At 39.6% G+C, this 27,334-nt stretch overlaps 1 protein-coding gene across 2 annotated transcripts in view; it reads right to left on the bottom strand.

Moving 5' to 3' along the window:
- The window catches only part of STAC (SH3 and cysteine rich domain), a 71,447-nt gene extending 45,343 nt beyond the window's left edge, over positions 1–26,104 (bottom strand). The window contains exons 1-2 of one of the 2 annotated variants that reach the window (XM_042043709.1): positions 25,585–26,104; positions 2,161–2,434 (exon numbers count right to left, since the gene is read on the bottom strand). In XM_042043709.1, the coding sequence (XP_041899643.1) occupies positions 2,161–2,434; positions 25,585–25,701 (391 nt within the window). In that variant the 5' untranslated portion in view covers positions 25,702–26,104. Of the gene's footprint in view, positions 1–2,160; positions 2,435–20,878; positions 21,009–25,584 lie in introns of those variants that run through there. The other variant, XM_042043710.1, reaches the window with a different exon arrangement.
- Between the last annotated feature and the right edge of the window lie 1,230 nt (positions 26,105–27,334).

Below are 27,334 nucleotides of genomic sequence, written 5' to 3'. Positions count from 1 at the left end.
GAGGTCAGAGCAATTCACCTGACTCAGACTGCTACCAGACAAAATAGGTCACATTAGTTTCTGCAGCAATTATAAAAGGCCTCTTTAGCTATCGAAGTGGCTGAGATACAGAAGAGAAAAGCGAAGCCCTCAGCAGAGAGAACAGAAAAAATTTCAGAAAGCATGGGGGGGTTAAAGCTGATGTTTTGAAGCTTAGGGCTGTGCTTCAGGACTTTCCTATTCCAGGCGGACACAGATTGCCCAGCAAAGGAGAAGGGCATGGGTGTTTATGAACTGGATTTACTCTCTGCAAAGTTTTCTGCCAGCAATAATCCGTCATGAGCAGCAGTATTTTGAAACAGTACTGCTGAGTCATGCAGATTTGTGATGATATTAATCTCTATACAACTTCACAAGAAGCTGCCAGAAATTCAAAGAACTTATATTTGCAGGATATATTTGTGAAAATAAGCTTTGATAGAGCATCCATCCACATTACTGAAGGAGACAAATTCTGGGCCTTTTTCCATATATAAACTAACTGCTCTCCCAGACTTCCTGTCAATCTCTGGACTGTGAACTTCCCTGATACTGATACTTTACTGCTTCTGTCTTTCATTTATTTTACCACTTCAAGTAGAAAAAAACCTTAAAAGACTGGAAAATTACATGAAAAATTTGGGATTAAAATTCCTCAGTTTCCTTGGATTCAGTACAGCTGTGGTGCAGTGAGAATATAAGTTAATTTATGGAAGCAAGATTGTCTTGCATGAGATGTAATGTTCTGTAGACAGCTGCCTTTTCCAAAGAACACAAATTCCTCACCCATGTGGGGAACACTGAGCACCCTCATCTGAAAAATCTTGAGCAGTCCGTTCAGCATCTTTCAAGAACTTACCATATTGTTACCTAAAAGGCAATGACTTCCATGCTAAGGGACATAAGTTTCTTACAGTAAGCTGTAGAAATTACTGGCAATATTTTATACCCAAAGACCTGTACTACTTCTACATGAAGCTAAATCAGTGTTTAACTCCTCGTCCTGCCTAAAAGCTTGGAAATCGTGTCACTCACTTTCACATTGGTAAACTGCCATTGAAATTATTCCTGCTCTACTGTGCTGGGACAAAGAGATGGTAAGTAAGCAAGAAGACCAAATCACGTGCACAGCACTATCCATGAGGATGTGAGTTTCTAGGATCAGATTTCTGAATAGCAACTCCTGCAGCTTCCCACTGTGGTGGCCATGCACGTTCTACACCTCCAGGTGCTTGCACTTCTCTCTTGACATCTCCTTGCACAGCCCCATAGGTTATCTGCATGAAGGCTGGCTTTTTAGATCTTCACACTGCACTGAAAATTACCTTACAAGAGGGGCTCAGCATGAAGTTTTTTTCTGCACACTAGAGACAATAACAAAATTAGCTCCTCTGTGTCTGTCACTCAGTCCCTGGCAGGAACTTACATACTCATGGACAGTTTCAGTGAGCAGAGAGGCCTGTCTTTCAAGGGTATAAAGTTAATATGAGGTTTTGTGCAGAGCAGGCATCAGGTAGAAGAATCCCAAGAAAGTCTGCAGTGTAAATTCAGCTGTTACATTTGGGTTTTGACCCGGTGTCCCAAAATATTCCCCCTAGACAGCCAACGCGTGCGCACACACACACACTCTCAGATAAGAGCCTACCACCCCGAAGATGCTACTTCTTGTCCCTTAGGTCATATGTGGGACAGCTTAGGAAGGTAGGCATGGTCACCACAGTGAAAGGGAATTGGGGGCCATGTGGGCTATGAGGGCAGACACGAGGAGCAAGAGAGTTTAAATTACTGGTGTGGAAAAGAGTGAGGATAGTGGACATATTTGCAATACGGATTTCTGCTGCTTCTAGTGTAGCATAAAACAGAACTTGTGCTTGGTGCTCAGTATAACCTGAATGACAGAGGAGTTTGATTCTAGCTGAATCCCTCACCTGTAATTTGTGATAACAATATGTGTCTACAAGGCAAGACATCTGTCAACCAATATAGAACTTGTGCTAGCCTGTGGCAGATATGATGTAAGTCCAGAACTTCTCTGCACGAATATTCTCAAGTAGACATCTGGGCTCACAGAAGTTAGAGAAAGGTCACCCTGCAAGTTCTAGCATGGACACACAATGAGATTTAAAAAAAAAGGTTTCTTACCAACAATCATATGATTGCAGATATCACAGAAGGTTGGTTTTTTGAAGATGTGCTCCTGGAAGATGTGAGTCTTGTTTTCTGGCAGCTGCTGGACTCTGGTGGGTGAAGACACATGGGTCTCTGAGTTGGGGAGCTGCCCAGTGCTTGTGCTCACCTCAGGCATCAAGTCTACTTGCAATTTCACATCACTATTAGTCCTCTGGAAGAAATTGTCCGCACTTTTACTCCGCAAGCCTTTAGTCTTGAAGGAGAGGGATCGTTTCAGTTTCTGCAGCTGCAGCAAATAAAACAGTTATAATCACAATTTTTTTCTACTTTAAAAGCAATGCAAGGTTGCTGGTTTTGGGGTGTGTTGTTGCCAAGTGAACCTGGGAGCTACCATCAGGCCTTGAACCACCTGAACAATAAAATTTAGAATTTAAATTCTAATTTAATAAAGTTTAGAATTTAACCAGCAATTTCCGAGCAAAAAAAGACATCCCAATCAGAAAACAACCTACGCTACATATATTTTCTGATGGACAATAAACTTGATAGCACTAATGAATGCTTCTTTTGGTCTCTATTTGCAGGTATGAAGCAAAGAAGCATTGCTGAAAGTTGTATGCATTGGAGAATATATCCTTGTAGTCAAGCATATGGGAACTTAGAGTATTATTCACCCTCTAACAGTACTTAAGCAGTCTGTAAAACCATTACAGGAACAGCTGTTATATGGTGGTACACGCCAACTGAATTCAGTAAATATATTTGATATACTTAATTTTTTTGAATTTGGCAGAAACAAAGATTATATGCATTTGATTAGCTTTGACTAAGAAATTCTACTTTCATTTATTTTTTTTAAAGGAAAGAAGTCTTAACAGCAGTAAGAGTGTAATTAGCTGGCCAATTGATAGCTAATGCATTAATTAATACTAGTTAACACACATTCACATATGTTCTTGTTTATTGTATTGTGTGTTGATTGTCAGATGATCAAGCACCACAATAAAGCATTACTAACTTAGAGTTGTTAGCTCGAACTCTTTATCTGTAAACTCTCTTGTGCCATATTAGCCATCCTCTCATCCATCCTCCTCCCCAGTTTGGTATAAGGCTGCAAAGGGCACTGGATGAGGCAAAGAAAGGATTAGGAAATTAGCCACACAAATCAGTGGGTTTGTCAGCTCCGACATCCCACAGGGAGAGGCCAGGTAAAAGGAAAGCCAGCTCTGAGTCTGCTTCTTCTGCTATTGCCCTCTCTGAAGTGCAATAATTCTGTATCACCTTTCACTCAGCATTATTCAAACCACTGCAAAATAATTTCAATCACCACTGCTATTCTCTGGGTGACTGTGATGTGACAACTGAAATTTTCCATGCCTCTCAGGCTGTCTGTGGTAACCAGCAGGAATGGTTTATATTAGAAACTGTTTATGTTAGAAGCAATGATTATTTGGAATCATAATTCACACTAATATAAAGGGAAGGAGTTCACATGCTTTCCCAAAAAAGCGTAGAACTGGTACGTCACACTGACTTAGTGGCCTCAGAGCACTTGCTCTCCCTAGATTCTGTTCCTGATCCATCTGTTTTCTTTATGATGTGGCTGACAGCATGCTGTTGGAGAGGAGAGTCAAGACACTCTGGGGGGAAGCCGCTCTTCCACCTTCAGAAACAAGTAGCTTGTTCCTGGAGAGGGAGACAACAGCTCTCTACCCAATGTTTCACAATAAAATCCCAGAGTCAAATAAATGGGCAAGGAGCTGCCATTGCCTCCAGTTAACAATGTTTGGGTTTGCTACATGGAAGTAAACTGCATTCTACTTCCTGAGTTGTTCCTCCACAGTGACTTTGGGAGTAGGGAGCCATCAGAGCCTGGAGCCCATCCCACATGCACCTACCTCACCCACAACTCACTCTGGATTCAGGGAAGGAGCCCTGGATCCAAATGAAGGAAATACCTATTTGCAGGAAACTCTCAGTCTCTAGGGCAATGCGAAAATAAGAGCAATTAAGTAATTAAATGCTAGCTATGAGGTAAGTGCAGTTTATGGTTTCTGATGCTCTTTGATCTGGAGTCTGAGACATGAACTGATTGAGCCCAAAACTCACTGTAAAATGCACCATCAGAATGTGAGACCTTCCCTCTTCCTCTTGAATGTTAAGTTACAGGCTCTTGAAATCACTGAGGTTATTCAGTTCTGAGATTACTTCATCTCCCCAGTGACAGCCAGGACACAGCAATAATTCACCCCCTTGCTCCTGAAATGTTTCTCACTGAAGTCAGACCTAATTAGTGTAGCAAAACACAGAGAATTACAACACCACGAGGTGACTGAAATGGCATCCATTATTGATTTGCCATCCATTTCTACAGTCCCACATGAAGCTATTTAAATTTCAAAATGCTGCTCCTGCCAGAGAAGGAAACCTAAGCTGTGCAATATTTGTTTTATCATGAAACAACAGTCCTGCTAGTTTGGACCATGTATATAGTACATTCTAAGAAGCTTTGCATTTAGTGTCCTTATCCCATTCTCCTGTGCACAGCTATTTACCAGTTGAGGAATCTACTAGCAGCCTTTCCTCCCCCAAGCAGAAAAGTCAAGTTTTCCAAGGAAGAACAGTCCAGAATTCAGGCCATACATGCCCAAACATGAACTCTACGCAGAAACTCTACGGTGAGCATGAAACTGTGCATATTCTGTACATTCCCTCACAGAATGTACATAGGACACATATCCAAGAATGAGTTGAGAAAGTTACCTTCACAGATTTGGCAGGCATCTCTGCACAAGCTGATAGCCCTCTCTGAAATTCTTTGAGAACCATCCTGTTTTCATGCAGTTCAATAATTCCCAGACAAGATGGGCATCCTTGTCTTTAGCCAAACACAGATTTCATGCCCATTTGCATTCAGACTGGAAGACACCTACATGTTTGGCTTGCATTGCATACCTAAAACACCAGTGGAAGTCTGGGACTATTACATCCCAAATAGGTTATTTGTGTACAGAAGTGACTCTGAGAAAATGAAGAATATTGGCAATATTTAGCATTTTGCACTGCTAATTACACACTTACTGTTAAAAATACCTCTCAGATCAGCATGTTTTGTGCCCTTCATGCGTAAGAGAGAGTATACAGGGCCATAGAAGATTGGCATCAGGTTTTAAAATCAGATCCAACTTTCCTTTCTCATATTAGGCTCATGAAAGAATTTGAAATAGGGTAATGGTATGTGATTGTTTACTTAGGAAAAGTTGGCCCAAGCAAGCGCAAGGGCTGGTTGTTATACATATTGTATAAACAATAAAACCATAAAAGCTTAAGTAATTATTAGGCTACAGCTGAGCAAGCATCACTTCCCTTACTTAAATAGTACCATCTCCTCATTTTGAAATTTGGTGTGGATTATCCCCGTTCTTTTACTGCAAGATTTCAAATGTATGTAATAGGCATGTAATATAAATGTCTGATTTTGGTCTGCTGTAAACTGAGTTAATGCACTTGTGATGCCACAACTCCTAATAGAGCGTTCACCTGAGGTGGAAATCAAATCTTTCAATAGAGAGGAATGTATGCAAATTTTATTACTTAATACTTTATTTCTGCAGAGTGAATGATTTCAAAGTTAAACCTTATGAAGAAACACTACAAAACTTTGGAAAAAAACCCTGCAGCTAAGGTTGTCCTACACTCAATACTTCAACTCTTCAGTGAAAAATCACGTATTGAGACTGAAACAACCCCTAAGCCAAGCACAAAAAGGCTTTAAGAAACATATTTGAAATAAATCTCTTAAGACTTTCAAATTTTCTCCACTGTAAGCAAGGCTGCAATTTAGCTTTCACTTAAATAAAAATAACATTCGCAGAAGCACAGGAGGTTTTCTAGACTTGTGGTACCATCAGGAGCCTTCACAATGTTGACACTTCAGAAACATGAATCCTTGATATTAAAGCCAGGATGTTCCTGTGGTTTGAAATTAGAGTAAGGGGGAAATCTTTTTTTCTAGTTAAAGGCTTTTTATCAGTCACACAGACTCTCAGTGACTGCACATACTAACCCCACAGGCAAGGTAGAGATAAGTGCAATAGCTCAATCTCAGAGCTTGATTAACCTTTTTTCCTGTATCTTGCAGCACAATCTCAATTTTCCTCCAAGTCACTGAATGTTCAAGCTTCAAGGGATCTGGAAGCTCTGTTATCAGCACTCCTCCATTCCTAATTCCCCTGTACTACAGCTCTTTAGCTGCTATAAGCAGAAAACAGGAGGCAGCAAAAGAACAGTTATTCAAATTCATTCTGCTTTTTCTGTGAGTGGCAATTGCACCTGCCCTCACCAGGACTTTATTTGATAAGCACCCAATGCTTTTCTACAATTTCTGTTTAAGAACTTCCCATGAAAATCAGAAAGATGTAAGTGATTTGAGCTGTTTTATAATCCCTAGCTTTGCAATTACAAAGACATGTGTCCTAGTTGCAGAGTACTGTATTCAGGCTCCTAAGTGCTCCCTGGTATCCAGGAACAATTTTCCCCTTGATTCTCCAGCTTGTCTACATCGGCAGTCAGCAGGGCTCAGTAGAAGCGGATGGGAAGAATGAAGCAGGAGCTGCTGAGCCCCCAGAATGCACACATCAGGTAATTTCCCAACATGCTTGGTCTTGGTGCTTTCTCAGACACTATTAACCATCCCTGACAGCAGCAGAGGCTCCTGTGCAGTGTGGGGCCGATGAGGAGATTGGTTCTGTACCTTCCCACTCTTAACTATTTTCCAGGAGAAATGAACAAGTGAGACACACTTCTCAACCCTAATTCACTGACCGACCATATAACCAAGCCCTCATTTTCAGGCATCAGTTGTTTGCTATATTGTTACTGTGCTAGCAATAAACAAAAAAAATATTGCTTGCTGTTCTCTATCCCTTTTTTTACACTGGTGTTAACGATATTATTAGATCTACTACAAGTAATACAGGGTATTAACAGAGTTGGAATGAGCCATCAAGCCAGTTTGAATCCCGCAAGCCTTATAAAATGTAGCTATTTTGTTTAGTATGCAGAGTAAAACTGCTCTGTCAACAGATTTCACTCTGCTGTGAGATAAACATCCACCTTCTGTAAGGAGCCACTTCTTTTTCCTTGCAGTTTCTTATAGCAAATTTCCAAATTATTTGACTCTAACATTTCTGTAAAAGAAGGACTTCAACACACCTGGCTCAGATGATGTGTAGATTGGCTAGAGAAAATGTCAGGTACAGGGGATATTACCAAAAGGGACTCAGACCAAAAGCATTTCAAATAAGGGAGAGAACAAAGCCTTGATGAATGGCATCTCCTCTACTGAGTACAGTCCATTTTCTGGGTCAAAGAACATTCAATTTGTATTAGCAACTCTCAGAACGTACTTCAGTTGTTTACTAGCATTGTTGAAGGACTGGATGTTACCAGGGTGTAAGATACCCTGGCGGCATTTCTGGGCTCCAGCTAGCTGTGCTGGTCCAGAGCCAACAGGGAACCAGCTCAAATAGGAGCGCTTACTTTTTGTGAGCATGAAGGCTAATGATTTTCTTCTTAAAACTGAGAGATACAAAAGCAAGTGAATTTTGAGGACAGACAAGAGTGGGTTTTTTACTTATTTTGAGTTGAAAATGGTCTGCCTTGGCATTTTAATGAGCAAAAATAAGATTATAACATGCCTAAAGGCAGTATGCAATTTCATAAACAATATATGTGTTTGCCTGTTGATGAGAGGAGTACCATGTCTTATAACATTAACAAGATAAAATGATCTTTCTAATACTTAAGGAGTTGTATTGTTTATTGGCAAAGCACCCATGATAAAATTTGTAAGCAAAGCTGATTTCTACCATCTTCTTTCTAAATAATAAATAGTCAGAATACTCTGCTGGTACAATTAGCTAAACTGACTTCAATTGCAGATGATTTATACAGTCTGAGAATCTGGCCCTATCATGCAGTTGTGTTTGCTCTAGTCAGCTCTCTTGGAAGCTGTATCCTTTTAATCCACTACAGACAAAGAGGGAGTGTTCATTATTGCAGAATCTGCTACGTATTATATTTGTGTATTTTCCCAAAGAAGATTGCATAGCTGGCGTTAGAACAAATATGTTTTTTATTGTTGTAAAAAGCAAATAATTCAAACTTTCTGGTTGAATATTGTACTGAAATAGTCAAAGAGGAGACATTTTCCATAATATCTACCAATAATATTATTAGTGATTCATTGGGTACCTAAAACTACTCTGTTTGGCTCTTGCAGCTCTGATCATCGTCCTCAGATTCTCCTCCCTGTCTTATATTACTTTTTAAATCCACTCACGGATTCTCAGGCCTATTTAGAATATAATCCTTTCCAGGCAAGGCTCTTTCTGTGATTTTGCTTCACACACAGAGTCCTAAAGTACAATGAAATGCTCTGATTGACATGACAGAGTGTAGCAGCAAAAATCCTTGAAAGAGCCTCAGGGTCTGAAAGCATGAAATCTGAAGGGATGCCCAGGTGTCACTGCTCCCACAAATGTCTCTGTGAATCCCATGTCCTCAGCCCTCTCCTGATGCACTACATCCTTGCCACCTGTGTGTTTGCATCTCTAGTTAGCGACCTCTGAATTGTCAAGAGGTCAGCCTGCAGCCAAACTGCTTAGCAGAGCTGTTCACTCTCTATGACTCTGGTTTGGTTTAAGCCAAGCTAAAAATGCACATGGTTCCCAACAATTTATCCTGCAGTTGGTTTGAACTTATCCTAAGGTGAGTCATCTTCTAACACTGAAAGGAACCAGGATTGGCAAATATGTGAGACAAACATGAAATAAAGTACACAAAGTTCTAAGGCCTGAAAATATGAAAAGTCTCTTTATATATCTTCAAAATTCAGTATCAGATATGACAGAATAAAGTAATGCAGTACAGGGAGTGATAGATTTGAGGAAACAAAATTTATTAAGTGTATCAATTGCCATCACATCTCAGGGAAATCCTTTTTTCTCTCTATTATGGTCAAAACTGTCTACTTAGTCCTAAGGCATAAAAAGAGAAGACACTCTATTAGATTTTAGGAAATTGTAACTTACCCTGTGCTCATGTTTCCTTCCCTGCTAAATTATATTTTCATAGTAACTTCAAAAGACTAACAGTCATTTAAACAGTTTAAAATATCTTATAAAAAGAAGGAAACATATGCAAAATAAATACTTGTATGAATGAAGATGAAGAAAAATGTAAGGCTTTTTTTATCAAAAACTGAGTAAAATCCACACCCAAACTCTCAAATTTTGTATCTAACACTATTTTTGCTTCTGTGTTTTTGAACAGCTCTATTTTGATGTATTCCTTTGATTTCTTTTAATCAAGCTGTGTTAGAAAGAGTAATCTAGAAAGAAAAGAGTGTATGCTACATTATCTTCATGAGATCTCAGTATTTCTTCAAACTTCCTAACAGGTTTGATTCAAGTTTATTTTTTGTGTGGAAAATGCTTATAATATCACTCAACCATGGTGTGCCTCCAGCCTGCTTCTAGGAGAGAATCTTTCTCAAATTTGCAGTATTTCAAGATAACAAGTCACAATATCTTTCAGAGAATCTGTACTGTAGCTTTCCTAAATTTGTAATCCAATTGACGAAAATCAGATTAACAGTCCCAAAGTAAGATCTACTGGGTTCATTGTGTTGAGCTCAATGATCATCAATTCTCCCTCCTTTGTCAACATGTGCATAAATCAGAACACTTTGCAAATCAAACTAAGGAACACTCCAGTCATTATCAAATATCAGTGTTGCAAAATATTTTGTCTCTTTGATCTCCTCTGCTGCCTCACCTAACAAAAGACAGGCTGCTTCTCTCAGGAGCAGAGGCAAAGACTACAAATCCTGTACCTATATCCAGGATTCTGTTCTCCCTGCTGCTAAATAACTGTTCCCACATGGGTGGCAACAGCTGCAGGACATCCTTTATAATTCAGGTTACGAAAGGTGTCTGGTGCAGACCTCTGTGTAAGTCCTGTCTCCCTTTTGTGGTCTGACAACTGAACTGTCTCCAAATTTTCCTCCTGAAACCAAAATGCATGGTTAGGAATAGTCCTTCCATTTTTTTAAAAATCAGCCTGTACTTTCAATTTCAAGACAGGTAGGTGTTTACAACGTCTTGTTTTATACTTTGGGGTTCACCTCAGGCACCTGGTTGCTAAGCAGCCAGTCATCTCCATACTTTGCCTCTATCAGGATGTTGTTATCTCTTGTCCCTTGGTGTAGAAGGCATTTGGACTGTTATCTCTGAGGTCCCTTCTGGGAATCTCATCTTTTGCATCTCTTTTTGGATAGCTCTTTTCCATTTCAGCTTCTAAATGGAACACTGATTCCCCTTTGGTAACTCCTGATTCAGTCATTTACTAATCTTTGGTGAGGTGGAAGTGGCACAATGAAATTTGGAGATTAAAAGGCTGGGTTTCAGAGTGATGTAAATCCAGGCAGCCCTGATGAGGTGAAAGAAGCTACTCTGGTAACTACCTGCTGAGAGTCTTCAAGATTGACAATAACAGGATGTGAGTTTTGCTTCTTTTCCTTCTCATGAATAATCTGGAGCAAATGTGATTGTGAATGTAAAATTAATCATCCTTGACGGTATCTCATGTCTGTACCTCTATGAAATGTGCATCTCCCCTATCGATCTTGTGCCTCAGTATAACACCCTTGGACCTCTAAAAAAAACCCAAACCACGACAGTGTTCTGCTAAAAAAATGCTGGGCTACCTACAGCAGTAGTTTCCCCTAATATATTGTATCCATTTTCTTTTTTTTTTTTTTTCCTTTTATTTTTGTTAACAGAGCTGTTTCATAATACTTTAAATGGTAGTATATCTCTTGAAGCAAATATGGAAATACATCTGGCAGAGACGCTGATACTAACTGAGGGCAAATTAACGTGAACACCACAACCCACATACTGAATTATCACATTTGTGTCATCTTAAAACAAAAAGGAAGTGTGAGATCTACTGGGAGTTGTTATAGTTAATATTCTGTCAGTGTTTCCACTCTTACTTCTGGGGCTCAGAACTTACACTGTTAAAATTGCTTTGCAACAAAAACATGTAAGTACTCAGCTCTACAAAAAAGTTATTGTCACTGGTCCAAATCCTAAGGTCTTTGCTTACTGCTAACTCCCACTGACTTCATTGAGCATGTATCCTGAGTAATGGCTCAGGGTTGGAGGGGTCGTTTTGTTGTTTGTATATTTTGAAATAAAACTTTTTATGTTTCTTTTTATGTTTCATGCAGCATGAAAAAACACCTGGCCCCATTTGACATTCTATTACCTGGCTGATTCTATCTGACTTTTAAATTCCCTCCTCTTTTTCTTAAACCACCTTTGTCTTCTGCTGCTCCACAACCAAATATAGATAGATCCAGGAGACATTACACTTCTGCTTCTTCTGTCTTTCCTAGACACTTGTATCAATTCATACTTTGTGTGAATAAATTCTGTCCAATTCTTGCTTAGCTACTGTGCTTTAACTTTGAGATTATATTACTCTGGTTTTCAGTCAAAGAAAGAAAACAATGCCAGAACTCGGGTGCTGTATGGCCTATTGGCTTAAGAGAAGCCTACAAGCAGATATTTTGTCTCACTTGATCCCACAGGTTTCTCACTACCTTCTTTGCTCCCTGTTCACAAACAGAGATTCAGATCCAAATCCTATAACTCGTTTCCATGTTTCCATTTCAAGCCCTTCTCAGTGAGATACGGCATAGGAACTTATACACAGAATATTAGCAGTGTTTGTTGGTTCCCTTCCAATTTTTCTTTTTCTTGGTTCCCTTCCTCTTCTTGTGTATACTTTTGCAACCTGCTAGCAAATTTGCTGCCTTTTATCCCTCCTGAACACTTGCATGTCTCATCATGTGAACGCTGCTTCTTGCCAGCCACTCAGAAGGCCAGGACACTTGGCCACCCTGGCAATGCTGGTTTAGACACCACAAGTCTAACAGGATCCACATGGTCCTGGTGCACATTGCTGCCCTGACACCATGCTGGCATGAAGTCCTGGATCTGGGGGCAGAGCTGATAGCATAGGAGGAGCAAAGTTAGTTAATCCTTCTGGGCTTCTCCATGCTTTTCCTGGGTACCCACAGGGTTTCCTTCATCTTGTATTTTCAATTCTAAAGTTCTATGGCAGCTACCTCATACATAAAAAATGCTGTGTCAATTAAAAGTTTTTTCTACCTTGATAACATTTTCCTTGTCATTTGTTCTGCAGCCAGTTATCTTAATGTCCATCATGACAAAGACCGTTTATTTTCAGATCTGGTCCAGATCTGGTACATTTTCCATTATAGCTCTTCTCAAAGTGCAAAATACAGCATGCATTTATCCCTTTAAGCAAATATACTCTAGCAGCTCTCTGATTTTCAAAAAGCATTTCCAAAAACTTTTGGGAAAATTGTGCTTGTAGTACCAGTTTCCAAGGAATCTGTTACTGCTACAGAAAGTTTCCGTCTCACTCTGTCTTTTGTCTTTTTGTTATTACTTTTTAGTCATGTCCAGCAAAAACTGCATTCAATGTCCTACATAAAGAATAGGCCAATTCTCCACATGGAAAATCTGTTTAACTTGATGATGATACTGTCATACAGATGACACACAGTTACTTGGCACTTTATGGAGACATTTGAAGGCCTAAACACTGCTTCAAGAAGTTGACAATGTAAATACGTATGTTTGGAGATGTTAGCAGGAGTTGTTAAGTATGAGATTTATGATCTATTTTTGACTCCTTTTGCCTCAGGCTAATCCATTTCTTTTATATTTTTTCCTAAACCTCCAAGCTGCTGAACATATCTTTAGCCAGCTACTGTTTCAAGATCAACCCTGCAAAACAAAAACATTTTATTTTTATCCTCACCAGCTGCACAACTTTCCTTCTCAAATTACCTCTATCAAAATTTCAAGATTGACTGAACTGTAAAAATGTGGTTTCATACTGAGATAGCTGGTTTTGTGTAAAAAGATAGTTGCATACAGAATGCCATATGAAAAAAGAGAATTTAAGACTATAAGTTCTTCTTTCTGAAGAACTAAGTTTTTTTTTCTGAATTTTAAGAATCTTTTTTAAGTTCATCAAAATTTTCTAAAGTCAAACTGTTGCTAATGAAATCCTGCACACAAACACCTAATAATAGTAATAATGTTTTTGAAAAAAAGCTTGTAATACTGTCATGATGTTGTGCTCACCTAATAAATGGAGCTTCATAATTTTGGTGTTGCAAGAGAAAAGAGCTGTTGTCATTGACATAAGTTATCAGTTATTTAATGTAATAGGAGTTACTGCTTTGATAGGAAAGTCAGGGATCTTGGACCAGTAAAACTGTGAAGCCTTGTCTGACAAAAATAATATCAGTGACTTTAACAGGAACAGCATATTGCATGGGGCTGCAGGAGGGATTCAGGCAGGGAGGAAAGCAGGGACATAGAAGGAAGAAGAAAGGAAAGTCAAGTTAAAAGAGAGTTTTAAAGAATGTGAATATGAATCCTGCAAAAGAGGGGGGACTTCCAGGAAGAGTTTAGCTTTGTCTCATTTATTCTACAGTCAGAGTAGGTAAAATTCTTGATGTTAGCTGAGTAACACTGACTTATAAGGCATGTGAAATATTACAGCAGAAATACAGTTACTGCCTACTGCTGAACTAAAGATCAAGTGTATTGCTAAATTCTGAGATTTATATCAATTTTCTCCCATTAGTTTTTTGTTTGGTTTTTTTTTTTTTTTTTTTTTTTTAATATATGCAGCAGAGGCTATGAGTGTGACTGTACTGGAAGGATATTAACTCATGGAAAGGAGATTTTTTTTTTTTCCTGGAATTCAGTAGCTGGTAGTAAAGATGAAATGACATTACCTCTATTGCTACTTCAGGAATATTGTATTTATTACAGTGTGTTCCCTACAATGCCAGAAAAAAAATAGGCTAGCTTTCTCATCTTGTTTAAAAAAGAACTGATGCTTCTTTGAGCAGACTGAGTGGCTACTTCTGGCCAGCATCTAGTCATAGTTGCATTATCCTCAAAGGAAAATCACTCTATTAAGATTTTTCATTTAAGGTTTGACTGTCATTTTTTTGGACCTTTATGAAACGCTTTCAATTTGTTTACATTCTTGCAGGACTCAGGTAGGTCTATTACAGCTGTTGGCATTCATGTTAGCTTTGATAATATCTAAGGAAGATGTCCAGAGCATTTTTCTTGGATGCCAGGCAGGAACTGTTAAAAAAGCCAGTGTTGTTGAAGGGCAGAATTGCAGCCTGGGGAAGTCTGTGGGAGCCTAAGCTTCTGGGGTAGGCAGGAGCTCAAAAGCCCTTCACCAGCACTGCACTTGAAAAGGGATCTTCTGAGTAGCATTGGTCCCCAGCTACCTACCCAGAAAGGAGGGGACAAGATGGAAAAACTAGGAAGAAGGCTTTATTTCTTCTCCTTAAGGAATGTTTTGTATTACCTCATTGTCCACATTTTAAATTTGTGTATAGTTTCCTGTATCTACATACAAAGGCACGATGAGGTTACATCAAGAGATAAATAGGCATCCACACACGAGGAACAGACTACGTAAAACCAGAAAATGTGAGGAAATTAAATGCAAGTGAATAATGCAAGTACAGCTGAAGTATAGGTGAAAGGGAAAGTACAAACTGTGGGTTTGCTTTTTTCCCAAGTGTACTTATGGCATGAGTGTCTGCATCCACACAATGTTTATAAAAAGGCCTTTTCCCTAACAGAAGAACCACCATCCATTTTCTTAACAGAAATCTCTAAACTTGGCTAAGCTTGGAAATACGGAAGTTTTTCCTGTAAAGACTCATTGTATCAGAGAGCCTCGTCATGGTTTACAGCATTTGAGAATAGGAACAGAGAGGGAAGAAAGAAAGGCAGAGAGTGAGTTGGTGAGGTAGCAAAAAAGGTAACTGTTTGCCTGGATGTGTAACGGTCAGGAGGATGAAATCCATTTATCATTACAACTAACTACAGGAGGTAGATCTAACTGCTGTGAACCTGCCAAAGACTCCTGCGTGCCCATACTTCACGAAACTGGTACATGATTCATCTTGTGGCTACAGTTTAACAGCAGCACTTCACATTCTGAAGCCTGGATAGGCTCACACTTTTCTCTCTTTTTGTCATAGGTGCGTAGCTTTCCATTACAGGACCGGCTAGAAAACAGCAGTTCTGCTTAGCAAAAATATTCAAAGTTTGAATGATTTTGTTCTATGTATGCATAAAAAACAACTGCAGCTTTTCAGAATGTCTTTGAGAGAGCTGTGGGCCAGAGAGAGGAAAGTCAGACAGACTAGCCATGCAGGGGAACAGACAGCTGACCAGTCTCTGTAGGCAAGGTTCAAGACCTCGCTCTGACAGAATCCCAGTGGTTTTCACCTCACTTAAATCTGAGCTTTTAACTCAGCTGTAGCTGCCTGCTATGGTCAATGGAAAAAGATTTCTGCTCAGAGAGGCTAATTTAGATCACACAAAGCAGGCTTTTCCTCTAAATCACCTTTGATAAAACAGTTTTGGTCTGTGTTCCATTTATAACATAGGGGAACTGAACTACTAACTTACCTGCCTATAGCTGGTCTCTAATTACAGGTGAGGCTGTACAACATAACCTAGGATGCAATTTTTTTTCTCTTTTCTCTGGAAATTTCACCTGCTGTCAGGGAAACCTCCCCAGCAAAAATTTATACAATCAAGAAACTGAACAATTCCTCAAGATCAGATGTTTTGACATTGAAAAATAAACACTAAGTGCTTTTATTTAAAGCACGCATTTCGCTGGAATGCTCCTTACCAGAAATGTCTGGAAAATAAGTTACCTTGTGTTTATTTGTAAATTATTCCTTGATTAGATAATTTAAATTAAAAGAGGATGTGTGAACATAAGTGAGAAATTATCTAATAACACTTACAAATAATATAAATAAGTACACTAAGAGGTACAACAAAAATGGTATATGCTGGGTCCTTGAGTTGACTGATACTAGCTGATAACAGTAGGTGCATTTTAAAAATGCATATGAGGTTGAAACATCTGAACAACTGGATTCTCAATTTAATTGCACAGAAGTTTACCATGCTGAATTTTGCCTGGAAGGTTTATTATTTGTGATCATGGAGATACCCCGTCCAAGGCCATTTCTCACCCTTTGTATGCACAAAGGCTGGGTAAGGGCTTTTAGACTCTCATTTCAGTCTCAAGATAGTTTGATTTTGGGAACCACAGCATTTAAACTGGCAGGGAAAACACTGTTAAATCAATGATGAATAGTGCACCTGTATAAGTGACATTTTAGAAGGTGACTTTTTTGCATCATGCCAGAAATCTGACCCTTGGTTGACAAAAGCTGATGCCTCCCTTCACTAAGAATGAGCAATTTTGGAAAAAAAAAAAAAAAGAAGTCAAATACTGTGGTAATGGCATCTGTCTGTAAGATCGTATTTAACAGTATTTGCTATAATAATCTGTCAGGTTGACTTTGCCCTCTCACCTGTAGCTGTGCTTCCAAAACACACATTTCTTTGTCTTACTCTGATGAATAAGTGAAAAAAAATATTCTAAATGCAGATTTTAATAGCTTTGTGAATACAAGTTTATAATATCTTGCTCCTTTCTTCGTTAAGCCTAATCATCGGTTACTATAGGTCAGCTTCATTTTCCTTTTCTATTCAGAATACTAGACTGCTAAAATGATCTTTATTAATAAAGCAGTGCATGTGTGGCATTTTAATAAAGCTTTTAAATGGCACTCAGAGATGGAGCATATTATGTCTACAGAAAAGAAAAGCATTAAAGTTGTTGCTGTTACTTGCCTAAAGGACTGCAGTTCCATATTGAACTTGCAGCCTCCTGTGCTGGGAAATACCTCTCTCTCACAATTATTCATGCTATGATATTTTTAACACCACTGCAGCCCCTAAACAGTAATGCTTCCATTTGACAGTACTTAGCAAACTACTCTCATCACTTAGAAACAGGTCAGCTAAGAAATGCTGACCTGTCAGGGAGAAATATTCCATGAGCCTCTAGCATGTTTATGTGAGACTACAGACGTGAAACTCATTTCATTTTAATAAATAAGAAGATGTGCAAGCCATTTGTCGTATTTAACTGCTGATGTCAGAGACTCCAGAAAACTCTTTTTCAGACATCCATTGTAAATACGTTTTACAGGATTCCTGAGTTAAATTCCCTGACAAGGAGCATTTACTCTATCAATTGGTCTACTGAATTAAAGGGAGTTTCCTCCAACTGAGGTGTATGTCAAAGGAAAACAAAGTCAAGTCAGTTGCTCACACATAGATTTTTCATTTTCACAGCTGGTCCTCCTTGCTAACGAACGTGCAAAGTTTGCTTAAGCTTCAGCACTTGCCTTGGAAGTGCTCATTTAACACTGAATGACTGAATGACTGCTTGCCTATGCAACTGGAAGTTGTGCAGGACTGAGTACTGTGTTAAGAATATTCAACTCATGCTCACATCTGAAAGCCTAGTCCTCTGCCTGACAAACATGAGTATAAATTTATCAAATATGCAAACTTCTACCCATCAGGAGTATACAGCAATGGCTCCTAGGCAATAGGCAAAATGCCTGTCATACAAAGAATTACAGTTTTCTATCAAGTTGTTATGATTTACTTGCATTTAAATTAAATAAAATGCATGGGAAAAATGAACCTTTAAGCCAGGTTTTGGATTTCAAAAATCCAAAATTGATGTTCTCCATTCCCTTGTAGAAAGTTCAAGCCTTCAGCACTCTCAGATACCTAGAGGTATATTTTAGACTCCATCACTCTTTGGAGCATGGCACAGAAGGACCTGAACTAGTATCAGTAGGAAGGTATGAATGTCTCAGCAGTGGTCTGGAAAGCAGCAGAGCTGTCTTGAATGTGCTTGGATGTGTAAGGGATATATAATTTCTTCAAAGCTGTAATACTAATACGAATGCTATGAAATGAAGATAAATAAAAAGGCTCTGTGAATGGGTGCTCTTGGAAAACTGCATGAAAATAGTTACCTCAAAAAGGAAATTTGGACTAAGAAAAGAGTCTGCAAAGAATGGTGGGGAGGGGAACAAGAGAAAGAAAATAGTAAAACAAATGGTATGGAAAAAAACCCCGGATGTTTCAAGCACAGTTCCTTAGGTCAAATGATATTAATTATCAAGAAAAGCTGAGTGAGTTCTTTGAAAAAGTATTTAAGGAAATGTCAATGAACAGATTTGGGCTACAGAACGAAAAAGAAGAAAAAGACTGTGGTACAGTAAAGACGGGGTAAAAGACTGGTTTGGAACTTCAGCAAACACTTCAGCTTACCTTCTTCTCAGAACCATGATCCTAGGGAAAAACAAAAGGAATAATAGGAAAGAGATTACAGAAATTTATGGCATGACATTAAAAAAGCAGTTTAATGTGTCTGTTGAGGTGAAAGGGAGAAAAGAAACTAGTTAAACTCTGTTATAAAATTTTACTTTGAAAGTCTAGAAACAAGTTTCCTTAACAAGCTTTATCAAGACAGAAATGATGTAAAGTGAAATGGAGGTCTCTGTCAAGAGGCAGAAAATGTGATCCCAGCAAATACAGATTTGTAGATCTGACCTCAAGAGAATTTGACAAAACCAAATCAAAATGAAACAATAAAAATAAGATAAATCCTCCTAGATCAGTTGTAATGAATAAGATGAACAATTTTCTAGACAATTTTCTGGAAAATGTTTTAGGTCAAAGGTAGATTGTGTCTACTTGGATTTTGTTTAAATTATTGAATATGCTGCTGAAAGGAAATCTGTTAGCCAAGACAGAAAAGAAGGAAAATAGTAAATAAGTTTTATGGAAAGTTCAGTGGGAGATGGTTACTGTTGAAAGATGAAGTTGAGGGTTGGTTATTGGCAGAGTTCTTCAGAGAACAGCACTGACGTAGTCTTAGGGTCAATATCGCTCTCTCTACTCTTATTACTGGATTTTTTGCAAAGATTACACATGTCATAAGGCCATTTCCCTCTGGCACTGTTGAGGAATACATTTAGTGCAGACAGCTCTGTGTGCAGCTGCAGACTGAGCTCTGGGTGGCAGGACCCCAGGCAAGACTGTGAACTGCTGACCCTTTGCATAACAAAGGGTGTGGGGACCTGTGGCACAGCCTGGTGGCACTCAGAGACACCGCAAGAGCCGAGGACTCCAGACTCTCCCACGCTTACCTGTAAAGGTATAAACCCCCAGGGTTTCCTTGGTTTGGGGTCCCTCCTTGGAGGCATCCACCTCAAGCTGTTGTTTTGCTATTGTACAGTGATTAAATTGTGTTAAGGATTGAAATGGCTGAGAATGTGCTATGGGAAATCTGGGATCAAGTGGGTAAGGAAACCTGGTGTGACCGTATGAGTATGGGATGTGCAGCTGGGAAGGGGCCTCGGTCCCAGCTTGGGTGGTCCAAGAGTGACTGTGCCAGAGTGGCTCCTGGATGGTTGGACAGGGAAGTTTCTTTAACATGAGGTGGGAGGCATTTGTCACATGTGGGGAGGCCTGGATCTTGAGGGATGGGCTCAGGGAAATGTGATGAAGTTCAGCAGCGGAAATCCAAACTTCTGTGCCTGAGACCTGATTCAAGCCACTGTAGATGAGGACAGACAAATGTATCCTGCCTGGATCCCCTGGAAATTGCAGAAAAATAGAATGAAGACCTCTGGTTCACCAAGGAGTGACTAGGAGACACAACATTAGAGGCAAGGTTTCTGGGAGTTAGTGATACTGTACAAGCTCTCGTAGAGAATGCCATGCACAAATTCAGTCACCCTTTTCCAAGAAAGATTATTCAATACCGAAATGGGGGCACAGCTCTGCTACTAGAATAAGATGAAGAATGGAGAGTTTATTTTATGTCAGTCCAGATTATTTAGTATAGAAAATAAAAGGCTGGTAAGAGAGATGAAAGTCTATTCTTATGTGATAGAAACCTTCACCAAGAATGGAAAAGAGATGTTTAAACTAAAGCAATATTATTAAAATTACAATGCCACACAAGCTGGCAAAAAATAAACATAGACGGAAATTACAAGAGGGTGAAGGCTAGAGGACATCCCCATGCCATTATTAGACCATACAGGTGTTGGAAAGGCTTTTTAAAAGTAGTGGTAAAAGCTGAATTCAACAGAATGACTTTCTGAAGAAGAATACAGCTTAAGAGACTGTGACTGTGGACTGAACTCTCTTCCATCTGTGTAAACAACTTGTTTTCTTTCAGTGAAAATTTGCACTTCTTTAAAATCCTTTTTTTTTTTTTCTTTTTACCACAATAGATTTCAGTCAAGTCATTTTTAGTTGTTGAAGGATAATAGATGTCTTCTCCATTTTGGCACCATTGAAAGTGTGGATAGAAGAGAATGAACTGATCACATTTCTATTTTGTCTTAGATATCCCAAAGTGCCTAGAAATTTATCTGACATATATATCAAAGTAAAAACAATACCAGAGAGTTTCAATCAGAATGAGAGTAAGAAAGAAAATTCAAAATAAGTGTAAACACAAGAATGAGTCTGCTGAAGAGACATTGATAGGTTAGAGTATTACTTTCCTGCTTTAAGGAAACCTTCCTTTACATAATTTGTTGCAAAACACATAAAAATACTTAATCTAATTTCTTTCCCTTAGTCTTACCTTCACAGCATGTACTCACCATTTTACACAGAGGCATGGAAGTAACACTCAGAAGGAGAACTGTTCTTTCTTCCCCTTTCACGGGATGTTTTTAAGCTGTTTGGTATTCCTTTGAAGACTACAGCAGTAGTTTACATGCTGCATATTTATCACTGGTGTGGAGAGTGAAACACTAACTGCACACCATACTCCCTGCCCTTTTAAAATATTGATGAGTAACCATCTATGGAGCCTCATAAAGTATTAACTCTTTAAGTGGGGAAGATCTCTGCTTAACAGCATAGCACAAGTCCTATGTGATTTAAATCCCACACAATCCAAAGAGTTTCAAGCTGTTTATGTTTGTTCAATATCCAATATTAACTCCTGGTTTTGAAACCTCATGTAAGCAATATTGCTCTACTGATCCAGCAGGTCTGTAAGTTCAATCTTCTTGATCGATGTGGGGGATATTAATAAATGAAGTCTACATCTTGAACTTCAATGCTAAATCCTTTTATTGGCTTCCTATTCTTTTTAACTTCCATTTTATGTACTGCTTATCAGGTTAGCTCATGTTGGAACAACTGTGCTGCATCTCCTGAATTGCCATACCTGAATTTGAAGATAATGGTCTGCATTTCCCTGAATATTGCCCACTAGGTGGTCAGTGTGTGAAAGTGTCAGACTGAGACTGACTCATTTATTTTTTGAAATACATAGTCCAGATACCATATTTATTTGGAGATCCAATTTATCTTTTTTTCTTCAGTTTTTTAGCTGTTCAAATTACCTAGCTGACCTGAGTGTAAGCAATTTCTTAGACACACAAATTTGCGGTTCAGAGGAAAATTTTGAATCCTTCCAAAGATGCGTGACTACAGTACAACCCAATTATAGCTGTATTTTATTAAATAAAGTAGGTGGAAATGGAAAAACTGTGAGAAATAAAATTTGGTCTTCACAGAAATCCATCAATATTTTTAAATAAGTAACTTTTATGTGATTGCCTAAAATGGTAGAAGCAGGACTTGATACCCCTTCTGAGGTGTATGAGAAAGCCTGAAAGACATTTAACATATTGACATGAAACTAATAGCTTGAAGATCAGCAGTGCTAATCCACCCTAGTGGTACTAGCTCAAACATTGTAGATGCTCAGGTGTCCCCTAAAACGTAAAAGTGCTAGGGGAATTTTCAAAGATAGACCCTGTTTTCCGGGAATACCCCAGCCATTGCTCACAGAAGAGTGATAACAACTTGATTCATACTAAAGAAATGAGCAGATGGGTTCTTTCCTCTTCATATACAAATGTCAGTGAAATAAAACAAGTACAAAGTTAAAATTATGTGCCAGCTACACCAAAACATAAAGAAATCATGCCATGTGTAGGACTCCTTTCTTTGGACACATATTCCTTCAAATTTTAGTTTTCTTTATTAAATTCCAAGGTACATTTAGATAAAAGACATCAGAAATATGATCTCTGATTGCTGCTACTAGATTTCTGCTTATATTGCTAAGTTAGTGATTCAACAAGTGTGCAGTGTGTCTTTAATTGCTACCACCAGGAAGAAATTTTCCCTCAGGATTCATTAAATGATGACTTCCTCCCTTGCTGAGTTGTAAATTAAAAAAAGTCTTTGGCAAACTAGTAATTTGCCTTCTTGAAAACCAGATGTAAAGGACCCAAACAGGTGGGAGCCATAACCACAAACACATGAATGTAATAAATTTAGCAATTACATGCATTTTTGTGGTACTCTCCTGAAGTCATTCTCCTAGTGAACTTTAAGTATTCACTCAAGTCATACTAAGGTGTGAAATGAATGTTTTCAAGAGCCAATAAATTTAATAAATTAATTTTTAGTTTTGCAACATTCTTAGCCGTTCAGGTTCTAGTGTTTTTAGCACAATAGTTGTACCCATAGTACCACAGGATGGCTCTTTCAGCAGCCAGGGTATTCTCAACTGCAACTATGCTCCTAATCCATGGGAAAAGGTGGTGGGAGGCTTTTACATGAGTTTAAGAGTGAGCTGCTTTCCTGTAACAGAGGTGTGTGACTAACACATGAGAGTCATCCTTCCAAATTTTGGCTGCTTGTAGCAGCCTGAAGTTCTGCCTCTCAAACTCAGCGCTAGTCAGAAGTTGCAGTACCTGTTCCCTGACATCTTCTAAGTACAGTTTGGAGGGTGCAAGATAAAACTGATTTCTGGGCTTTATTATGACAAGGGATTATGTGCCACCAATGTCTATGATTCAGTTGGACTGGACACAAGCTTGCAGCTTATTAGTTCTACGTTATTTTTTCAAAATTGCTTTTCTGCTGAAGTGTTATCAAATGCATTTTGAAGGTTGCTATTATCCGTGTTGGTTCTGTTCATACATTTGGAATCATAATAAGTGGAGTGTTTTGCCACACAAAAAAATTGTCAAGGTTGGAGTGTTTTGCCACACAAAAAAGTCATTGTGGGGTAGTTAGATACTGCACAAACTGTTCTGCAGTAAATGCAGCAGATGAACTTGTTAACCTAAGCAGCAGAGAGTACCTGAAGAAAGCTTAGTTTTCTGTGAATGACAGGCTAGCTCCCTCAGCATGGGACACCACAGGATAAAAGCACTGACCAATGCTTCTGTCAGTCTCTAGTTTTTGAAGTATATCAATTATCCTAGAAAATAAAAAAAAACCCCAAGCACACACAACATCTTTATGAAATCACAGAATTTTTTCCATCTTCCTGTTTCCTTGGACCAAACAATGAAAGCTTATTACCCCAGTGATCAGAAGACTCTTTTGACTCTATCTATTGAAATGACAGTACATCATGCTATCTGATCATATTTGCAGCTCTAAAATGTGAACACACAGATAATTTGTTTACTAAGAATATCTCTATCCAAGTAATGGCATCAACTGCATGGTCATAGCTTTTGCCTATTCCAGTGTATTGCTTCAAATGCTCAAAAGACAATAGATGATGATAATGTTTGATTATAAACTAGTTTGTAGCCTATTTGTTCCCTGGCCAGATGTGCCTAATTCCTGTTGTCATCCTTGGAAGCACAAACAGCAAGAAGGAACCCTCTGTGAAGCTCTTCACTTTCGCTCAGTTTTGGATCCATGCCAGTCAGTTTGTTTTGGGAACAGCATTCTGTGATCCAGCGGGAAAGTCCCTCAAGCACCATTGTTATCAAGTGGCACATGGAGCTCCTTAACCATTCTGGCACAGGGTGAGGAGCATAGCTGGGATCACGGGGAGCACACAGCCCACCGGGCCCTGTGCACAGCCCAGAACACTGGAGCAGCTGGTGCTGGCAGTGCAGTGAAGGCTGCAGTTACTTTTGGGACCTCACTAGGGGCAAAGCTTCCCACTGCTGTGTAACAGTTCAGCAGTTCCAGAGAAGTGGACTCAGGGGAGTGGGATTTAGGTACCATATCCTTTTACAGCCTGGGCTTATACCAATAATCCATTTGCTTTACATTTTCCATGAATCAGGGAGACTCCAGTTGAGCTAAATGTGCATAGTGAATATTGTATGCTATTGTTGCTGGAAGAGCTCTTTTCTTTTAAAGAGGGTGTATTACACAGGGAATACCTTAGCTCTCCTCCTTGGAGTATAGCATCTAAATAAATACATAAAATAAAAAATCCCAAAGCCCACGTCAAAACTCTACCCACACAGACAATTTCAACTCACTCTCCAGAAAGTGGAGAGCTATAACTGCAGAATAATGTAGCAGTCTTTCCATATCAAAGCCAGGAAGACACTGCCTTTAAACTCAGGCCAGCACAAACCTTCCCTGTCTAGCAGCTGTTTTCCTCACACAGTACCTCCTGAGGCTTTACCCACCTGTAAGCCCCTAGTGACAAGGACCTCCCTATTTTTACATGTTTACACAGCATCACTATGAAGTTCACAGAAAGATCTGTCAGGTGCTATCATGGAATCAATCATAAGTAACAGAGGATCAGTAAAAGCACATTATCCAGTGCACAGAACTTTCATTATGTAAGGTTACTGCTTTACCTTTTACCTCTCTGTCTTCCGAGTAACATCCTGGCAGTCTGAAAAACTTTTCATATGCGAGTCAATTAAAATTTCAGAGGCTATGCCATTTAAGCTAAAAGTTGATTTTCAGTAAGGTAAATTGAACCACATTGAAAAACTCAGAAAAAAGGCTGTGAAAACAAAAATCCTTTTCTGGGTGGTGTACATAACGTTCATTGTGATAAAACTGTCACTTATCTCCTGTTTTAACAGACTCATTAAACAGTGAAAGTTCACTTATGAGTCTGCCAGAGAAGGAAAATCAGGTGAAATACCCCAAGCCCCCAGACAAAATTATTTTCCCTGAACCTTTGAGAAAAATCAATTTTTCCAACCAAACCCTTTCAGTGATACTTGATGTGAAAATAACTAACAATATCCATTGACAGTGATCCCCTCCCTGAGCTCTGTCACTACCCCAGGACGTTACTGTAATGAGGAGGAGAAAACACAGGCAAAAATCCACAAACCCAAACATCTCAAAAGGCAGGTATTTTCCCAGTGCAGACTCCTGAGGTGACAGGGAGAATTCAGAAGCAGGAGTGTCGGAGCAGGCACCGCAGTCAGAGGTGGCTCATAGCACTCTGCCGCTGATCCTGGCACAGGGCTCCAAATGAAAATCAAAGCAATGCATCTCTTTTCAAAACAAAGAAAGACGGAAAAAAACCCCCCAACAAATCTCGTTCTCTGAGTACCTTTGATTCCTGGCTGGTAGTTGATGCTGGAGAGGGGGGCTGCTCTGTGCTCTCCACTTCATTCTCTTTCTCCACACTATCCACGCTGACTTCAGTCGTGCTGCTCGGAGGAATCATTTTACCTCTAAAACACTGCTACTATCAGGAAAAAAAGCTACAGATGGTTCTTGCTTTTTTCATTTAACGTCCTCTTTCTTCTCTGGTCTTCTAGAGCAAATGAACTCCGACCGCTTGGTTTCACTATATTTGCCAGACTAGAATTCTCTGGATTTTCTTTTTTTCCCCCCCTTCCCCTCCTCCTTCCCCTCCTTCCTCCCTCCCCTTTCCTATGCAATTGTGCTGCGAGGGAGTAAGTTATCGATGGTTCTGTAGGTCAGTTGTGTGCCTGCTTTTCCCCGGTACTCCTCCCCTCCATATGAAGCCTGGAGGTGTGGAGCAGAGTCGTGACCGCCAGCCCCACAATCTGAGAGGAGTGAGCTGAAGCAGCAAGCCCAAGCCACGCACACACGCACACACGCACACACACACACGGGGCACTGGAGGGAGGAGTTGTATTTCTAATGCTGTGAATAGCTTCGGAGAAGCATGTGCTGTCATAGTAGTGAAACAAAGTAATGCGCGCATGCACACACACACACACACACGCATGCACACACAGAGGCAGGCAGTGTATATGAAGTTTGGAAGCATTTTACCTTTTAACAGGCTGGAGAAGACAGAGTTGAAGGGTGCCCTTATATTCTTTCATGTCTTTTACTGAAGAAAAAAAGCCCAGGAAAAGGGCCCTAGAAAGAGGAGAAAAATGAGTCTTCCCGTTCTTCGTTTCAGAGCAGATTACTTAAAATCCTAGCTACTCAGTGTCTCTAAGGCTCCTACCTTGCCCACAACCCAAACTTGCTAGCAAATGATAGGACAGAGTCAGGGGAGAGTTACCTGTGGATCCACGTGTTCCTTGCTCCCTCCCAGGCAGGGAAGCCCAGCTCTGAGCCATGCACACGCAATCTGGGTCATCCGGAGCTCCCACTATCGTGCACATCCCATACCTGTAGGTTGTCATAGTGATAACACTCCATCAGGCAGCAGCAGAGCAGAGGCAGCCATTGGGAAGAGCTTGGTGGCTTCCCCAGTGCTGTCATTCCTGAGGATGCAGAACCCGAAGTCACGCTTGGGTCTGCAGTACTACCGGCAGAAGGTCAGCATGACTTTGCTGTCTGGCTCAGATTGCTTTATATTGCTTGAGGTTTTGCCTCTGATTTAAATCTGCTGCAAAGGTGCCTGTCAGCTCTCTTCCCTGCTGAATTAAGGTCTGTACTGTGAAAGGTTGAATGGATGTGCTTCCCACCAGATATGCTTAGCTGAGCGGGAGCCACTCCATATGGCTGGTGGAGATGACTCTTTCATTTAAAGAAAACAAAAAAACCCCAACCCAAACGTGTTCCTAATAGCAATACTTACATCCTGGAAAGTGAGAAGAAAAAAAAGAGTTGCTTAGGGGATCTATACAGGTGTTTGGAGGTGATTTGCTGGAGTCTGAGTCAGAGATTATCTTTAGTACTTTGCAGCTCTGGGAGAGGACACCAGATTCTGCTCTGGCCCCATCCTTTAGAAACACAACTGCTACTTGGAGCTGCCTTGCAGGCCCACTTCACCTCAAATAATCAGTGTGTGAAAGTGAAAGCAAGTTTACAAGATGGTAGGGGTTATACAGATGAAAGCCAGAGCAGAAATTGCCCTGCAGCTTCTCTATTCT

The sequence above is a fragment of the Corvus kubaryi genome, unplaced genomic scaffold (assembly GCF_017639235.1).
Source record: "Corvus kubaryi isolate FWS band 111438036 unplaced genomic scaffold, C.kubaryi_AGA036_p1.0 37398, whole genome shotgun sequence".
Taxonomy (NCBI): domain Eukaryota; kingdom Metazoa; phylum Chordata; class Aves; order Passeriformes; family Corvidae; genus Corvus; species Corvus kubaryi.
Note: the sequence above shows the minus strand (reverse complement) of the source record. Positions and strands in the feature narration are given on the sequence as shown.